General features: G+C 45.2%; 1 protein-coding gene across 2 annotated transcripts in view; it reads right to left on the reverse strand.

Annotated features, from left to right (window-relative positions):
* DEK (DEK proto-oncogene) overlaps positions 1–11,707 on the reverse strand; it is a 32,931-nt gene extending 21,224 nt beyond the window's left edge. Inside the window, exons 1-5 of one of the 2 annotated variants that reach the window (XM_040353777.1) lie at positions 11,452–11,704; positions 7,851–8,028; positions 7,506–7,604; positions 3,725–3,834; positions 1,643–1,737 (exon numbers count right to left, since the gene is read on the reverse strand). In XM_040353777.1, the coding sequence (XP_040209711.1) occupies positions 1,643–1,737; positions 3,725–3,834; positions 7,506–7,604; positions 7,851–8,019 (473 nt within the window). In that variant the 5' untranslated portion in view covers positions 8,020–8,028; positions 11,452–11,704. Of the gene's footprint in view, positions 1–1,642; positions 1,738–3,724; positions 3,835–7,505; positions 7,605–7,850; positions 8,029–11,451 lie in introns of both variants that reach the window. The other variant, XM_040353778.1, reaches the window with a different exon arrangement.
* Positions 11,708–12,013: the final 306 nt, after the last annotated feature.

Consider the following 12,013-nt stretch of genomic DNA (forward strand, 5'->3'; position numbering starts at 1 on the left):
AGCTTGGGGTTTTTGTTCCAGGGCTGTGATGCATTATCCTCAAAAGGGAATCTCCTTTTTAAATTCCCCGCAAAAAAGGGCCTTTTTTCAGGCTGCTCCCACTCCTGCAAGATAGCTTCTATTAGCGACTTGTGGACAGGGAAGACCTTGGTCTTTTGAGCACTGCACCCTTGGTATAACTGGTCGTGCTTTGATAGCTGGACCGGTTCCTCTCGAATCTCTAAGGTTTCGTAGATAGCATTAAGCAATTCTCCTACGTCCTCTAGAGATAACTTGTATCTTGTCCCCCTGGAGGAATCTTCCTCTACCTCTGAGCCCGATGCTGAGTCCATCTGGGAAGAGGCTTGGGACAGTGTGGACCCACCAGCCTCCTCTTCCTCCTGCTCAAACACTCCGGGAGTGGCCACCAAGGATGGTGCACTAGAGGCTTTATAAATTGGGGATGCCATTTGCACCCTATCCATCATCCCCCTAAAGGAGCTGAAGGTGGATGCCAATTCGTCCCTGACAGATGTCAAAACTTTATGACATTCCGCAGCGGAGTCGTCTTTAACTAAACTGGCGATGCACTCAGCACATAGAGGCTTTTTCCAGCTAGAGCCTAACTTCTCCCCACACACAGCGCACTTTCTTTTTGGGGCCTGGACTGCTGTCTTGTCCTGAGCTTTGACCTGCAAGCAAACACATAGCCAAGCATAATCGTCAGAAAACAGCCCCTATGACCACACACCACTGTGAGATAGGTCAGAAAATAAGTGCGGGGGAGTCCCTCCACCAAGTTCCCCACCCAGGGAGGGAGAAGTGATAGTGGTCTGTTTCCAGACCTAATCCCCCAGAGTAAGGCAGAACGGCCTCGCCCCCTTACCTGGGAGATGCCAGAGCCGGTGGACCCGGAGTCTGTAGCCCTCGCTTCCTCCATCAGTCCCCGTGTTGTAAACAGCGCTGCTGCCGTGAAACACGCCGCTCCGGAGCCTTCGTTCCTCTGCTGCGCCTGTTGACGGACGGGACCACATCCGTCGGCGCCCCTTGATGACTCGTTCCTCTGACGCACTTCCGCCCGAGGAACGAATCCGCCCCGCCCCTCAGCGCCGCTCCGGAAGAGGAAGTAAGTGCCGGGCGGCATGGCTAAGCCAGCGTCACTCACCGCCGCCATGCTGAGTCCCCTGCTGTGGAAATCCACGCTACTGAGGCCAGGTACTGGGGATAGGGGGGAGGATTTTAAGCCCCAAGGGTCCCCGCTCTCCCCGAGCGCAAGGACAGCAGCAGGAACTTGGTGACCTCCTCTTCCGACCAGGAACAGAGGGGTACCAAGGCAGAGATGGAAGTCCAGCATTTTCTTAGTCCCTTGACGTGCTCCTTCCCTTCTGGCAGGAAACACAAATAACTGAGGAGGAGACCTGGAGGACTGCCCTTTAAAGAAAAGGGTGTACGTGTTTCCTGTCCCGGAGGGAGGAGCCCAAGGTCTCAAGAGGCTGTCCTGGAAGACGACTGGAGAAAAATATATATCCTATGTGTGACACCTTGGTGTACTTATACCCGTTCTATTTTGTACCCCATGCCAAGATGTACTGTATATTATATATGTGACTGAATGCTACCTAAGCTTTCAATAAAATAGATTGAGACAAAAAGCTGTACTTACTTTTTTAGCATATCTTCCTTTTTTTTGTACTGTTCACTTCCAGCATCAAATGCAAAGCCATTAAACTGTCCAATATTCTTTTTCACCAGATTAACCTAGAATAGTAAGGCAATAAAATGTAAATATCATGATGGATTCATCTGAACTACAGTCACACTTTGCATACGCTGTGGTGCATATTTCAACATGGGCTTCAATCCTTCCTAAGGAAGATGTGCATGCTGGCAACATTGCTGGAAGCATAAAAAAAGCAGGATTTCTTTGCAACTACCTTCAAAGCTCAATGAGCAAAATATCAAAACAATATTTTCACAAAAAATATGAGAAAACCATCATCAGTGGACAAACATTCCGTCATACAAAAAAAAACCCACACATGACATATCCATCTGTAAGCCAAAATTACCCCCAAAATACAAAATATTTCCCTTGCTCCCAGCACAAATCTCCCTCACCACACACACACACACACACACACACACACACACACACACACACACACACACACACACCTCTTAAATTTCAATCCTAGCACAGATTGCCCGCAAATGCCCCCAATCGCTCCTATTAACCCAAAATTCCTCTACCCCCCAGCACAAAATCGCCACACCACCCCAAACAAAATCTTCCCGTCTCCAATGCCCCTCGGACAAAAATCCCTCCTCCTAGCACTACCCACTACAAAATTACCGTTCTCTGCACAAATTCTTCCTTGCACAATCAACTCCCCCGCCACAAATCCCCATTATACTTCCTCACACAGATAGCAGTTAATCTGACCCCAAGTGACACTTTTTGGTGACCAGTGCTATAAAAATGCACCGGTGACAATATAAATGGCACTGCCAGGGAGGGGGTTAACACTAGGGGGTGATCAAGGGGGGGGGGGGGGGGGGGGGGGGGGGGGGGGGTTGGCAGTGTTCCCTAGGGATGAGCTTCTAACTTTCAAGGGGATAGACTGACTGGGAGTAGAGAGATCGCTGTTCTTGATCACTAGGAACAGCAGATCTCTCTCCTCCCCTGTCAGAACAGCAGAACCCCATTCTATCTCTCCACCACTATCTTGGGCGAGCACAGGCGTACGTCAGTTTTCGCAGATGAGCTGCCTTGCCAGTGTGAATTTATATTTATTTTTAAACCACACACACACAGTTTTCCTTGCAAGCTGCATTTATTTTGTAACTACAATAGGGAGCCCTCAATGCACATACCAGGCCCTCCATGTCAATCTTATTACCATCACAAGGGAGCTTACAAACCTATGCGACAGTCTGGGAGGTACTCTTTCACCATCAGCTTACCGGGTGGAATTAGGGACCCCTACACCAAAGGAAGCATATCGGTGGTAGAAGGTTCCCAGCCACATCCAGTCGTAAATGAAAAGAGCTCAATACTTCCAGGTAGCGCTGCACGATTAATAGTTTAAAGAAAAAAATGCGATATCGATAGATAGGAGAGATATATATATATATAAAAACACACACACACACACACACACACACACACACACACACACTTAGCAGATACCCTAGAGAATAAAATGGCGGTCGTTGAAATATTTTATGTCACACTGTATTTGCGCAGCGGTCTTTCAAATGGAATTTTTTTGGGGAAATACACTTGGAAAGAAAAATAAAAATAAAAAACACACTAAACAGTAAAGTCATCCCAATGTCTTTGTTTAATGCAAGAGATGTTACACCAAGAATCCTGCTCTTTATTCTAAGAAAGAAAAAAACGTGTTTCTCATTTTATCCAAAATAAGGCAGCTTTACTTCCAGGTATTACACCTCCAATTCTTCTCTATCCCGACAGAAGTTTTGCTGTTTCTGGGCTCCCAAATTAGTCCAGAACAGTGTTTGGGGGAGCACGTGCTTGGACTAACTAGCAAAGACATATTGTACTCCTGGCAAAAGGTTAAAGAAAATCTACACTGAGAAATATGAAGGCTGCCATGACTAGACTAATAAGTCTTGTTGCTTTGCTGTTAATATACTTACACATATTGCAAAAAGCTGCGGGAAAAGCCACAACCATGTATATAGTTGTGCAGAAATGTAGCCGTTTGCACAACATACTTACTGTGCCTGGGCGATTAAAAAGCAGACGATGCAAAAGTCGTAACTCATCACATTTCTTCTTCTTTAAGAAGTAGTATATGCGTTCTATTTCATGTAGTTTTTCACCCTTTCCTGGAAGAGAATGCAGTTATAGTACATTAGTGTAGAAGCTCAAAATTTGGACTTTTAGCTGAACTAAACTTACATATTGCAGAATATATTGGGTATGCTGACGTTTCAAAGACCAGAGTGGACTTGATTTAAAGCAAGTCAATTTACAGGTGCTCTTTACAATTTAAGGACTTATTCTTTCTGGTAGTTAGAATCTGTAATACTTGCAAACAAAATGAAGGTTTCCTATTTTTTTCAAATTTTGTTTTCATAAAATGCTTTTGGAGTAAAAATCTATCCTAAAGCGGATGTCCGCCCACCGCTGCAAAAATTAAAAGCCAGCAGCTACACATACTGCTGGCTTTTGATAACAGGACGTTTACCTGTCCTGGAGTCCAGCGATGTCGGCACCGCAGCTCATGTTGCCTTCAGCTGTCGGGTGCTGCCATTGCAGGCAAGGAAACCCGGCAGTGTAGCCTTACAGCTTCACGCCGGGAACCCTACAGCACATGCACGAGGCTCCGCTCCTCTCTCCTACTGGCCCGGCGCAGGGGGGGGGGGGGGGGGGGGGGAGAAGAGGGAGCTGAGCAGTGACATCAATATCCGCGGCTGTGGCTCCCAGAAGTGGGAACCGGATACTTGTCCCCCCCAAAAGGTGCCAATTGTGGCACTGGAGGGGTGGAGGAAACAAATAAGTGGAAGTTCCACTTTTGGGTGTAACTCTGCTTTAAGATAGTTTTCTATTTAGGCTACATTAATTCATTTTGTTTATTCAGCATGAAATGAAGCTTGGTTACGTAGTATGATATAAACAGAAAAAAAAACGCATATTCAAGAGTCTGCAGACCCCAGAATTTTATTTATTTTTTTTACAAAGATGGGATGACTCCAAAAAGGTTTTTTTTGTGTTTGTTTTTTAGCAGCAAAGTATTGCAAGCAAAGGATTTGGATTTAGTAAAATCGTATATTATGCAAAATGAGAAATGTGTTCCATTTAGATTAGCGAATAACAGTGAAACTGTTTGACAATACAGTGGAACCTCAGTTTACGAGCACAATACATTCCAGGAGAATGCTCGTAATCCAAAGTACTCGCATATCAAAGCGAGTTTCCCCATTGAAGTCAATGAAAACGAAAATAAATTTGTTCCACATTGACGTCAATGGTATGCAATACCGCATGCGGCCAGAGGTGGGAGGGGTGTCACGGAAACAGCCAGAAGGGCCCGAGGACAGCTCACTCGGCTGACCTTGTAAACCTCAGAAAGGAACCGAGTATTTACGAGCATTTCCGAATGGCGCCAATTGGCTCTGGCGCCCCCTCCCCCAGGCGAAACGCGGTATTGCACACCGCTTTAGCCTGAATCCTGCTAGTTTTGCGAGACAACACTCGCTGTTTAGGATTTTTTTTAAATAGTACTCATATTGCAAAACGCTCGTTAACCATGTTACTCGCAATCTGAGGTTCCACTAGACATTACAAAATTGCCATCCACATGAACATCCCTTTGGAGTAAAAATCTATCTCAGAATAGTTTTCTATTTAGGATACAGTAATAATTTTGTTTATTCAGCATGAAATGTAGCTTAGTTATGTAGCATGAGGCTGTATAGTCTGCAATATTTACATTTTTGGTAAACGCAATGAATCCAAGCTCTGCAAGCTGACATAACATGCACTGCGTTGATGCAATCACACAATTTCACAGTAACCATGAGATAAAACAAAGTTCAGGAATATTCCTTTATCCCATTGTTTTGCAAATCCATGAACACTACAAACTGTATGATTGAATCGGTTCGGTTATCACCGTTTTACTAACCTGACAGCTTATTATTATAAATGGAATCTTTAATATTTGCAAACAAAATTAAGATTTCTCAACTACCACCAAGAATAAGTCCTCGCATTTAAAGAGCACCCGTCATTTCAGATCCATCATGGCAGCGCCTGTTAGCGGGCATCCACTCACATGCTGGCGCTACGTCCCTCAACTTGTGTCATTGCCGCATCACCAGCTGTCCCATTGTACTGCGGCAGGTCGGCTCACGCAGGAGCGTTCCTGCGGGTCGGACGCAAAGTCCGCGATCACCTAATACAGAGGCAGAATGGGGATCTGACTCTGTAAACAAGGCGGACCCTCATTCCGACAGGGGGAACATCAGAGATCTTCCGTTCCCAGTGACCGGGAACAGTGATCTGTCATGTCCCAGGTAGCCCATCCCCCCTAGTTCGAACACGCTGAGGGAAACAGTTCACCCCTTGATTACCCTAGTAGTGTTAACCCCTTCCCTGCCAGTGTTTTTTTTTACATTGATCAGTGCATTTTTATAGCCATAAAATATAATGTCACTGGTCCCCAAAAAGTGTAATTTGGGGTCAGATTTGTCCGCCGTAATGTCGCAGTCCCGAAAAAAGTCCCTAAATCTATCCCATAGTTTGTAGACACGATAACTTTTGGGCAAACCAATATACCCTTTCGCGTTTTTCTTTGCGGCTATGTATTACAGCACAAAAAATAAAAACCGCAGAGGTGATCAAATACCTCCAAAAGAAAGCTCTATTTATGGGGGGGAAAAAATTGCACGACCGTGCAACATTTTACTCAAACAATTGTCAGTTAAGGAGACAGTGTCGTATCCCAAAAAATGGCCTGGCCATTAGGGGGCAAATCCTTCCGGTCCTTAATTCTATTAAAAGTGAATGGGACCGTTGGTGAGTCAAGAGCGGGTCAGAGGAAGAGCTGCAGTGGGACAGAGATGACAGTTGTGCTTTAAAAATTATAATTTAAAATTGTGTTGATTTAAATCAAGCCTTTTTACTATTGAGCCTAATGCACACTGGATGTTAAAATAACATTCTAAAAACGCCAGTAGCTTTGCAGCGAGTTTTTCTAACTTTTGTGTGAAGAATTTTTTATTTCCTTCAATGGATCAAAAACATAAAAAAAAAAAAAAACCGCTGGTGATCGACGTTTGAGCGTTTATCACCGTTTTTACAGCTGAAAAATGTCTCTCAGAACCCACTGGTTTTGGGGGGTTTTTACTGCTCAAAAACACCACTCCCCAAAACTGCTAATAGCCTATGTGTGCATGGACACATAGGATAATACTGTAGAAGAAATAAAATAAAAAACCCTACTGCCAAAAACAGCTGCTCTAAAATAGTCCAAAAAATGTCCAGTGTGCATGAGGCCTGAAATAATGATTTAGGGCCAGTTCACACCAGACGCAGTTCCGTGTGCTTTTTTTTCTGCACAAAATGCATGCACAGTGTTTTCCCATGTATTCCCAAAGGCACCAGTTCACACCATGCAGTCAGTTTCTGCACTGGAAACTGACTGCATGGTGTGAACTAGAGCCAATGAAATTAATGGAAAACACAGTGCATGCATTTTTTAGTGCAGAAAAAATGCACACGGAACTGCGCCTGGTGTGAACTGGCCCTTAAATCAAATCCACCCTGATCCCAGTCCAGCTGGAAGACCGAAAAGGCCAGGAAGGAAACGTTTTGCAGAACTGCAGAAAGTAGTTTGGCAAATATGGTGGCTACCATGACCAATGCCCGCAGAGAGCATGCAGCAGTTTTCCTAGGCAGCAAGTAACTGCTGCAATGCTACATGTTGATATAGGACATTGTATGTTAGAGGGAAGATCTTGGTTTTAGTCCAGTGTAAATTACTTCACAGTACCTTCAGTCATGACTGAGTCCTTCCTTACAACGGTCATTTCCAAGCTCAATCGCTCCACCTTTTTCTTTTCTCTTTTACCCTCAACAATGAGACTCTTTTCTGGAAAAAAAAAAAAAAAAAAAAAAACACACACACACCACACTTTACTAGGATATAGAACACTTTCTACAATTTTTATAGTGCAATGGGAATCATCACCCCCATTTACTGTAAAATATATCCAAAACTGGTTAAAACATTTTGAATTGTAGATACACAGTACATTGCATTTAGAGTCAAATTTTTGACAAGTTCGATTAGATGACTGTCAAAACATGGTAAACTGCACTTTATAAATGCACATACCCTTTTTATCATCATCGTCGTCCTCTTCATCTTCCTCCTCTTCTCCTTCACTCCCATTAGCAGCATCTTCAATATCTTTCTCCTCGGTTTCCATTTCAACAGCCTCTGTTTCCATCTCAACATCTTCTGTTTCCTCTTTTGTCAGGCTATCCGATACATCAGAAGACATGTTTTTTTCCTGCACATAGAATAGAAAGTACTGTTTATGTAACTGGGTAAATTTCACAGGAATTGCACTAATCATATCAATAATAATATAAAAAAAATAAAAAAAAAAAAGAAGAAGAACACACGTCATGGGAACAAATTCAAGCTGATTTTTCAAAATGCAAGTTTGAAAGCATTGAGAAGAAATGGACACCTTGTCAGATTGTCATTTTGCTGTGTCACAGTTGGGTAGATACCTCCTCTCAGTCCCAATGCATCTAATGGTAGTGCTTTACTGTGCATTGTAAGACGCCGCAGTACATAGCTACAACAATGCATGCAGATCAGAGATCTTTTAGCCTAAATCCAAACCCACCCCCCCTGCAAGTTTTGGAATGGAGCGTGGAAGACCAAGCCCCGCCCCCTTCACATGGGCACTTAACCACATACACCAGATTCCAGCGGCAAGAAACAGCGTATTCTTGCGGTTGAAATGACAGGTGCATGCCATTAGCAGCGGTCGTTCAGCCTGCACAAAGTATTGACAGACCAAGTGGTCACAGATGGGTGTTTGAACCTTGATGCAGTCAGATGTCTCTGTTTATGTGATCTGTGGAGCGGGAAAGACCCAATGTGTTGTCAAATACAGCAGTGCTGAGTGAGAACCCCCCAGTGGTCAGAGGGAGACAATACAATTACAAGAATGTTAGGTGGGTCCTGCTTATAAGAGATTACAATTTAATATGGCGGGGCAAGTAGTACAGTGACGGGTGAATTGAAGGAAGAATTAAAGTGGTACTAAAAAGTCTTTTTTTCCCTGTTAAAAATAACAAACATGTTATACTTACCTGCTCTGTGAAGTGGTTTTGCACAGAGCAGCCCAGATCCTCCACTTCTCAGATCCCTCTTCAGTGCTCCTGGGTTCTCCCTGCAGCTTGCTATGGGGGCAAACAAGCCAAAGGTCCAGTGTCCATTCAGACACGGACTTGTGGACCGGCTCTGCCTCCTTTCTCTCCTCATTGGCTGACATCAGCGGTAGCCAATGGCAACGCGCTGCTGTCTCAGCCAATGAGGGGGGGGGGGGACACAGCCGAGTCCCTTGTGCAACATCTCTGAATCTAGATGGTAAGTCTGAGGGGTCCCGTCCCCCCACAAATAGAGCTTTCTTGTGGTGGTATTTGACATGTCAGATGTCTCTAATCGCAGCCAAAATCGGGACCAACGTCGTGCGAGTTAAGCTGAACTCACGCGGCTTCATTCCCGCAGCCCAGTGTGAACCTGGGTTAAACAAAAAAAGAGCGACAATTTTGAAAATAAATATTTTTTACTTTCTGCTACAATATATAAAAATTATTTCCTTATCAGTTTAGGCCGATATGTATCCTAAATATTCTTGATAAAAAAGAATTAAATCGCAATAAGCATATATTGATTGGTTTGAGCAAAAGTTATAGTGTCTACAAAATGGGTAATAGATTTATGGCATGTTTTTTATTTTACTAGTAATGGCAGTGATCTGAGATTTTTAGTGAGACTATGACACTGTGGCAGACAGATCGGACACTTTTGGGACCATTGACATTTATACAGCGATCAGAGCTAAAAACAGCCACCAATTACTATGTAAATGTCATTGGCAGGAAAGGGGTTAACACTAGGGGATGATCAAGGGGTTAAATGTGTCCCAGGGAGCGTTTCTAACTGTGGGAAGGATGGGACTGCCTGGAGAAGGAGACTGGTCGCTGTTCATAACCATTATGAACAGCAGATCTGTTTACATTCACAGGCTTCCGTTCTGTCCCTCTCAGGAGCAATCGCAGGTGCCTGGTGGACATCGCAGCCACGTGCATCAGCTCCGAGGTCACGCGGTGGGTGCGCACCCCTTTAAGCACTGCCCCGCCGTACAGCTACAGCGATTTGCGCAGCAGACTGATTACTGCATTAAAGCGGGAGTTCACCCAATTCGTTTTTTTTTTTCTCTTCTCCTCTTAGATTCCTGCTCGTTTTGTCTAGGGGAATCGGCTATTTGTTTTAAAATATGATCCGTACTTACCCGTTTTCGAGATGCATCTTCTCCGTCGCTTCCGGGTATGGGTCTTCGGGAGCGGGCGTTCCTTCTTGATTGACAGTCTTCCGAGAGGCTTCCGACGGTCGCATCCATCGCGTCACTCGTAGCCGAAAGAAGCCGAACGTCGGTGCAGCTCTATACTGCGCCTGCGCACCGACGTTCGGCTTCTTTCGGAAAATCGTGACGCGATGGATGCGACCGTCGGAAGCCTCTCGGAAGACTGTCAATCAAGAAGGAACGCCCATTCCCGCAGCCCATACCCGGAAGCGACGGAGAAGATGCATCTCGTAAACCGTAAGTATGGCTCATATTTTAAAACATCTAGCCGATTCCCCTAGACAAAACGAGCATCCATCTAAGGGAAAAAAAGTAATATATACGGATGAACCTCCGCTTTAACACGAGAAAAAAAAAAAAAAACTCCAGCCTTTACACCCACTTTAAAAACTCAGTCGTTTTACAGAGGCAGGATAGGGTTCGCTGAGGAGAGAAGTTTTCAGGGATCACCTAAAAAGGTGGCCAGAGAGATTGAGGTAGAGCGTTCCAAAGGATAGGAAAGGCATTCCTTTACTCATGCTGAGCATGAGAGACGATAAGTGGCCTAAGGGTGGTCTTGCATGATCGACAATTGTCATTCAAAGAGTGACATCGCTGAAAATAAGCCTGGGCAGGAAGGAGGTGAAAGTGTCCGATATTGAAGTGGTTAAAATAAAATGGATTGCAATCACTCATCATTTATTGGGCAATCGGAAGCCATTGGAGGAATTAACATAGTTAAGCTTTCTGCAAACTAGGCTAGTCATTCAAAGTGTTCATCTCCTCTAAAATGTTGGGAGGTTAGTGTATGTAGTAAACATGTTTTCCATTCACAGCACCTGCCTGTGTACAGAAATTAATCATCAGAAGCGGTATTCCCTGGAGTAATGACAGCTCCCCAGGCACCCAGAGGCGGGAAATCCAATGTTATCTCCAGGTTGCACCTGATATTGCACTGCCTGACAAGTGACACACAGCCCTCTGATAAAACCGTATTCCCCAGAGCAACCAATCACCCCCCACACTGCTCAGACCAGAACAAGATGGAGGATTCTGATTGGAGTCCCCTCCAATCCACACAAATAAGAACGATTCTCTGGTGAAGAGTTCTGTTTCTATGGCTCTGTATCCCCCATTATGGGGGGTGGGGGTGTATGAGGAGGGAGCTATAGGGGAGCTTCCAGAATGGAATGACAACACACCGGTGTGTGTATCTATGGGCACAGTACTGACAAGCAGCGCACGCACACCCCGGTCCATACTGGGATAGATCGATACACACGTCTGTATGGATCTCTCCACACACACAAGACAGAGATGACAGCATGGAGGCCCCCGTTACTCACTCACCTGTGTGCTCAGCCCGGCGGCGGAGATGGCGCAGCGGGAAGATGTCTGAACAAGTCTCGGTCACACTTGGCGGGAAAAGGCGCAGAGAACCGGCTACAGGAAGTGTCCCGGTCACCGCTAGAACAATTTAAAAAAAAATCCCCGTCCAGAAGAAGAGCTCACCGAACGCCACTGCTATTTTATTTATTTATTTTTATTTAAAATGGCGGTGTCCGGGCAAAGCGGGAAAACGGCGACCAACCACAAGAGCAGAGGAGGAGCCGTGCCGGGGGAGGGCGGGACCGCAGTCTGTTGGGAAAGGCATAGGGGGGCAGGAACGAGACACGCCCCGATACAGGCCGGAAGGGGGAGGGAAAGGACGCTCGGTGTTTGTTACACATGCGGGAGGGGCGTGGCTTGATTCATAGGACGGAAGAGGAGGGGAGGGTTATATAATAGATGTCACTGGTCCCGTCCACAGGGAGAGAATGGCGCCATAATGATTGTTAGTCAGCCTGGGAGCGTAGTTCCGGTCAGCTGCTTGACGGCTTCAACTCATATTCATAATACAACAAACCGCGCC

This window comes from Rana temporaria, chromosome 5, assembly GCF_905171775.1.
Source record: "Rana temporaria chromosome 5, aRanTem1.1, whole genome shotgun sequence".
Taxonomy (NCBI): Eukaryota; Metazoa; Chordata; class Amphibia; order Anura; family Ranidae; genus Rana; species Rana temporaria.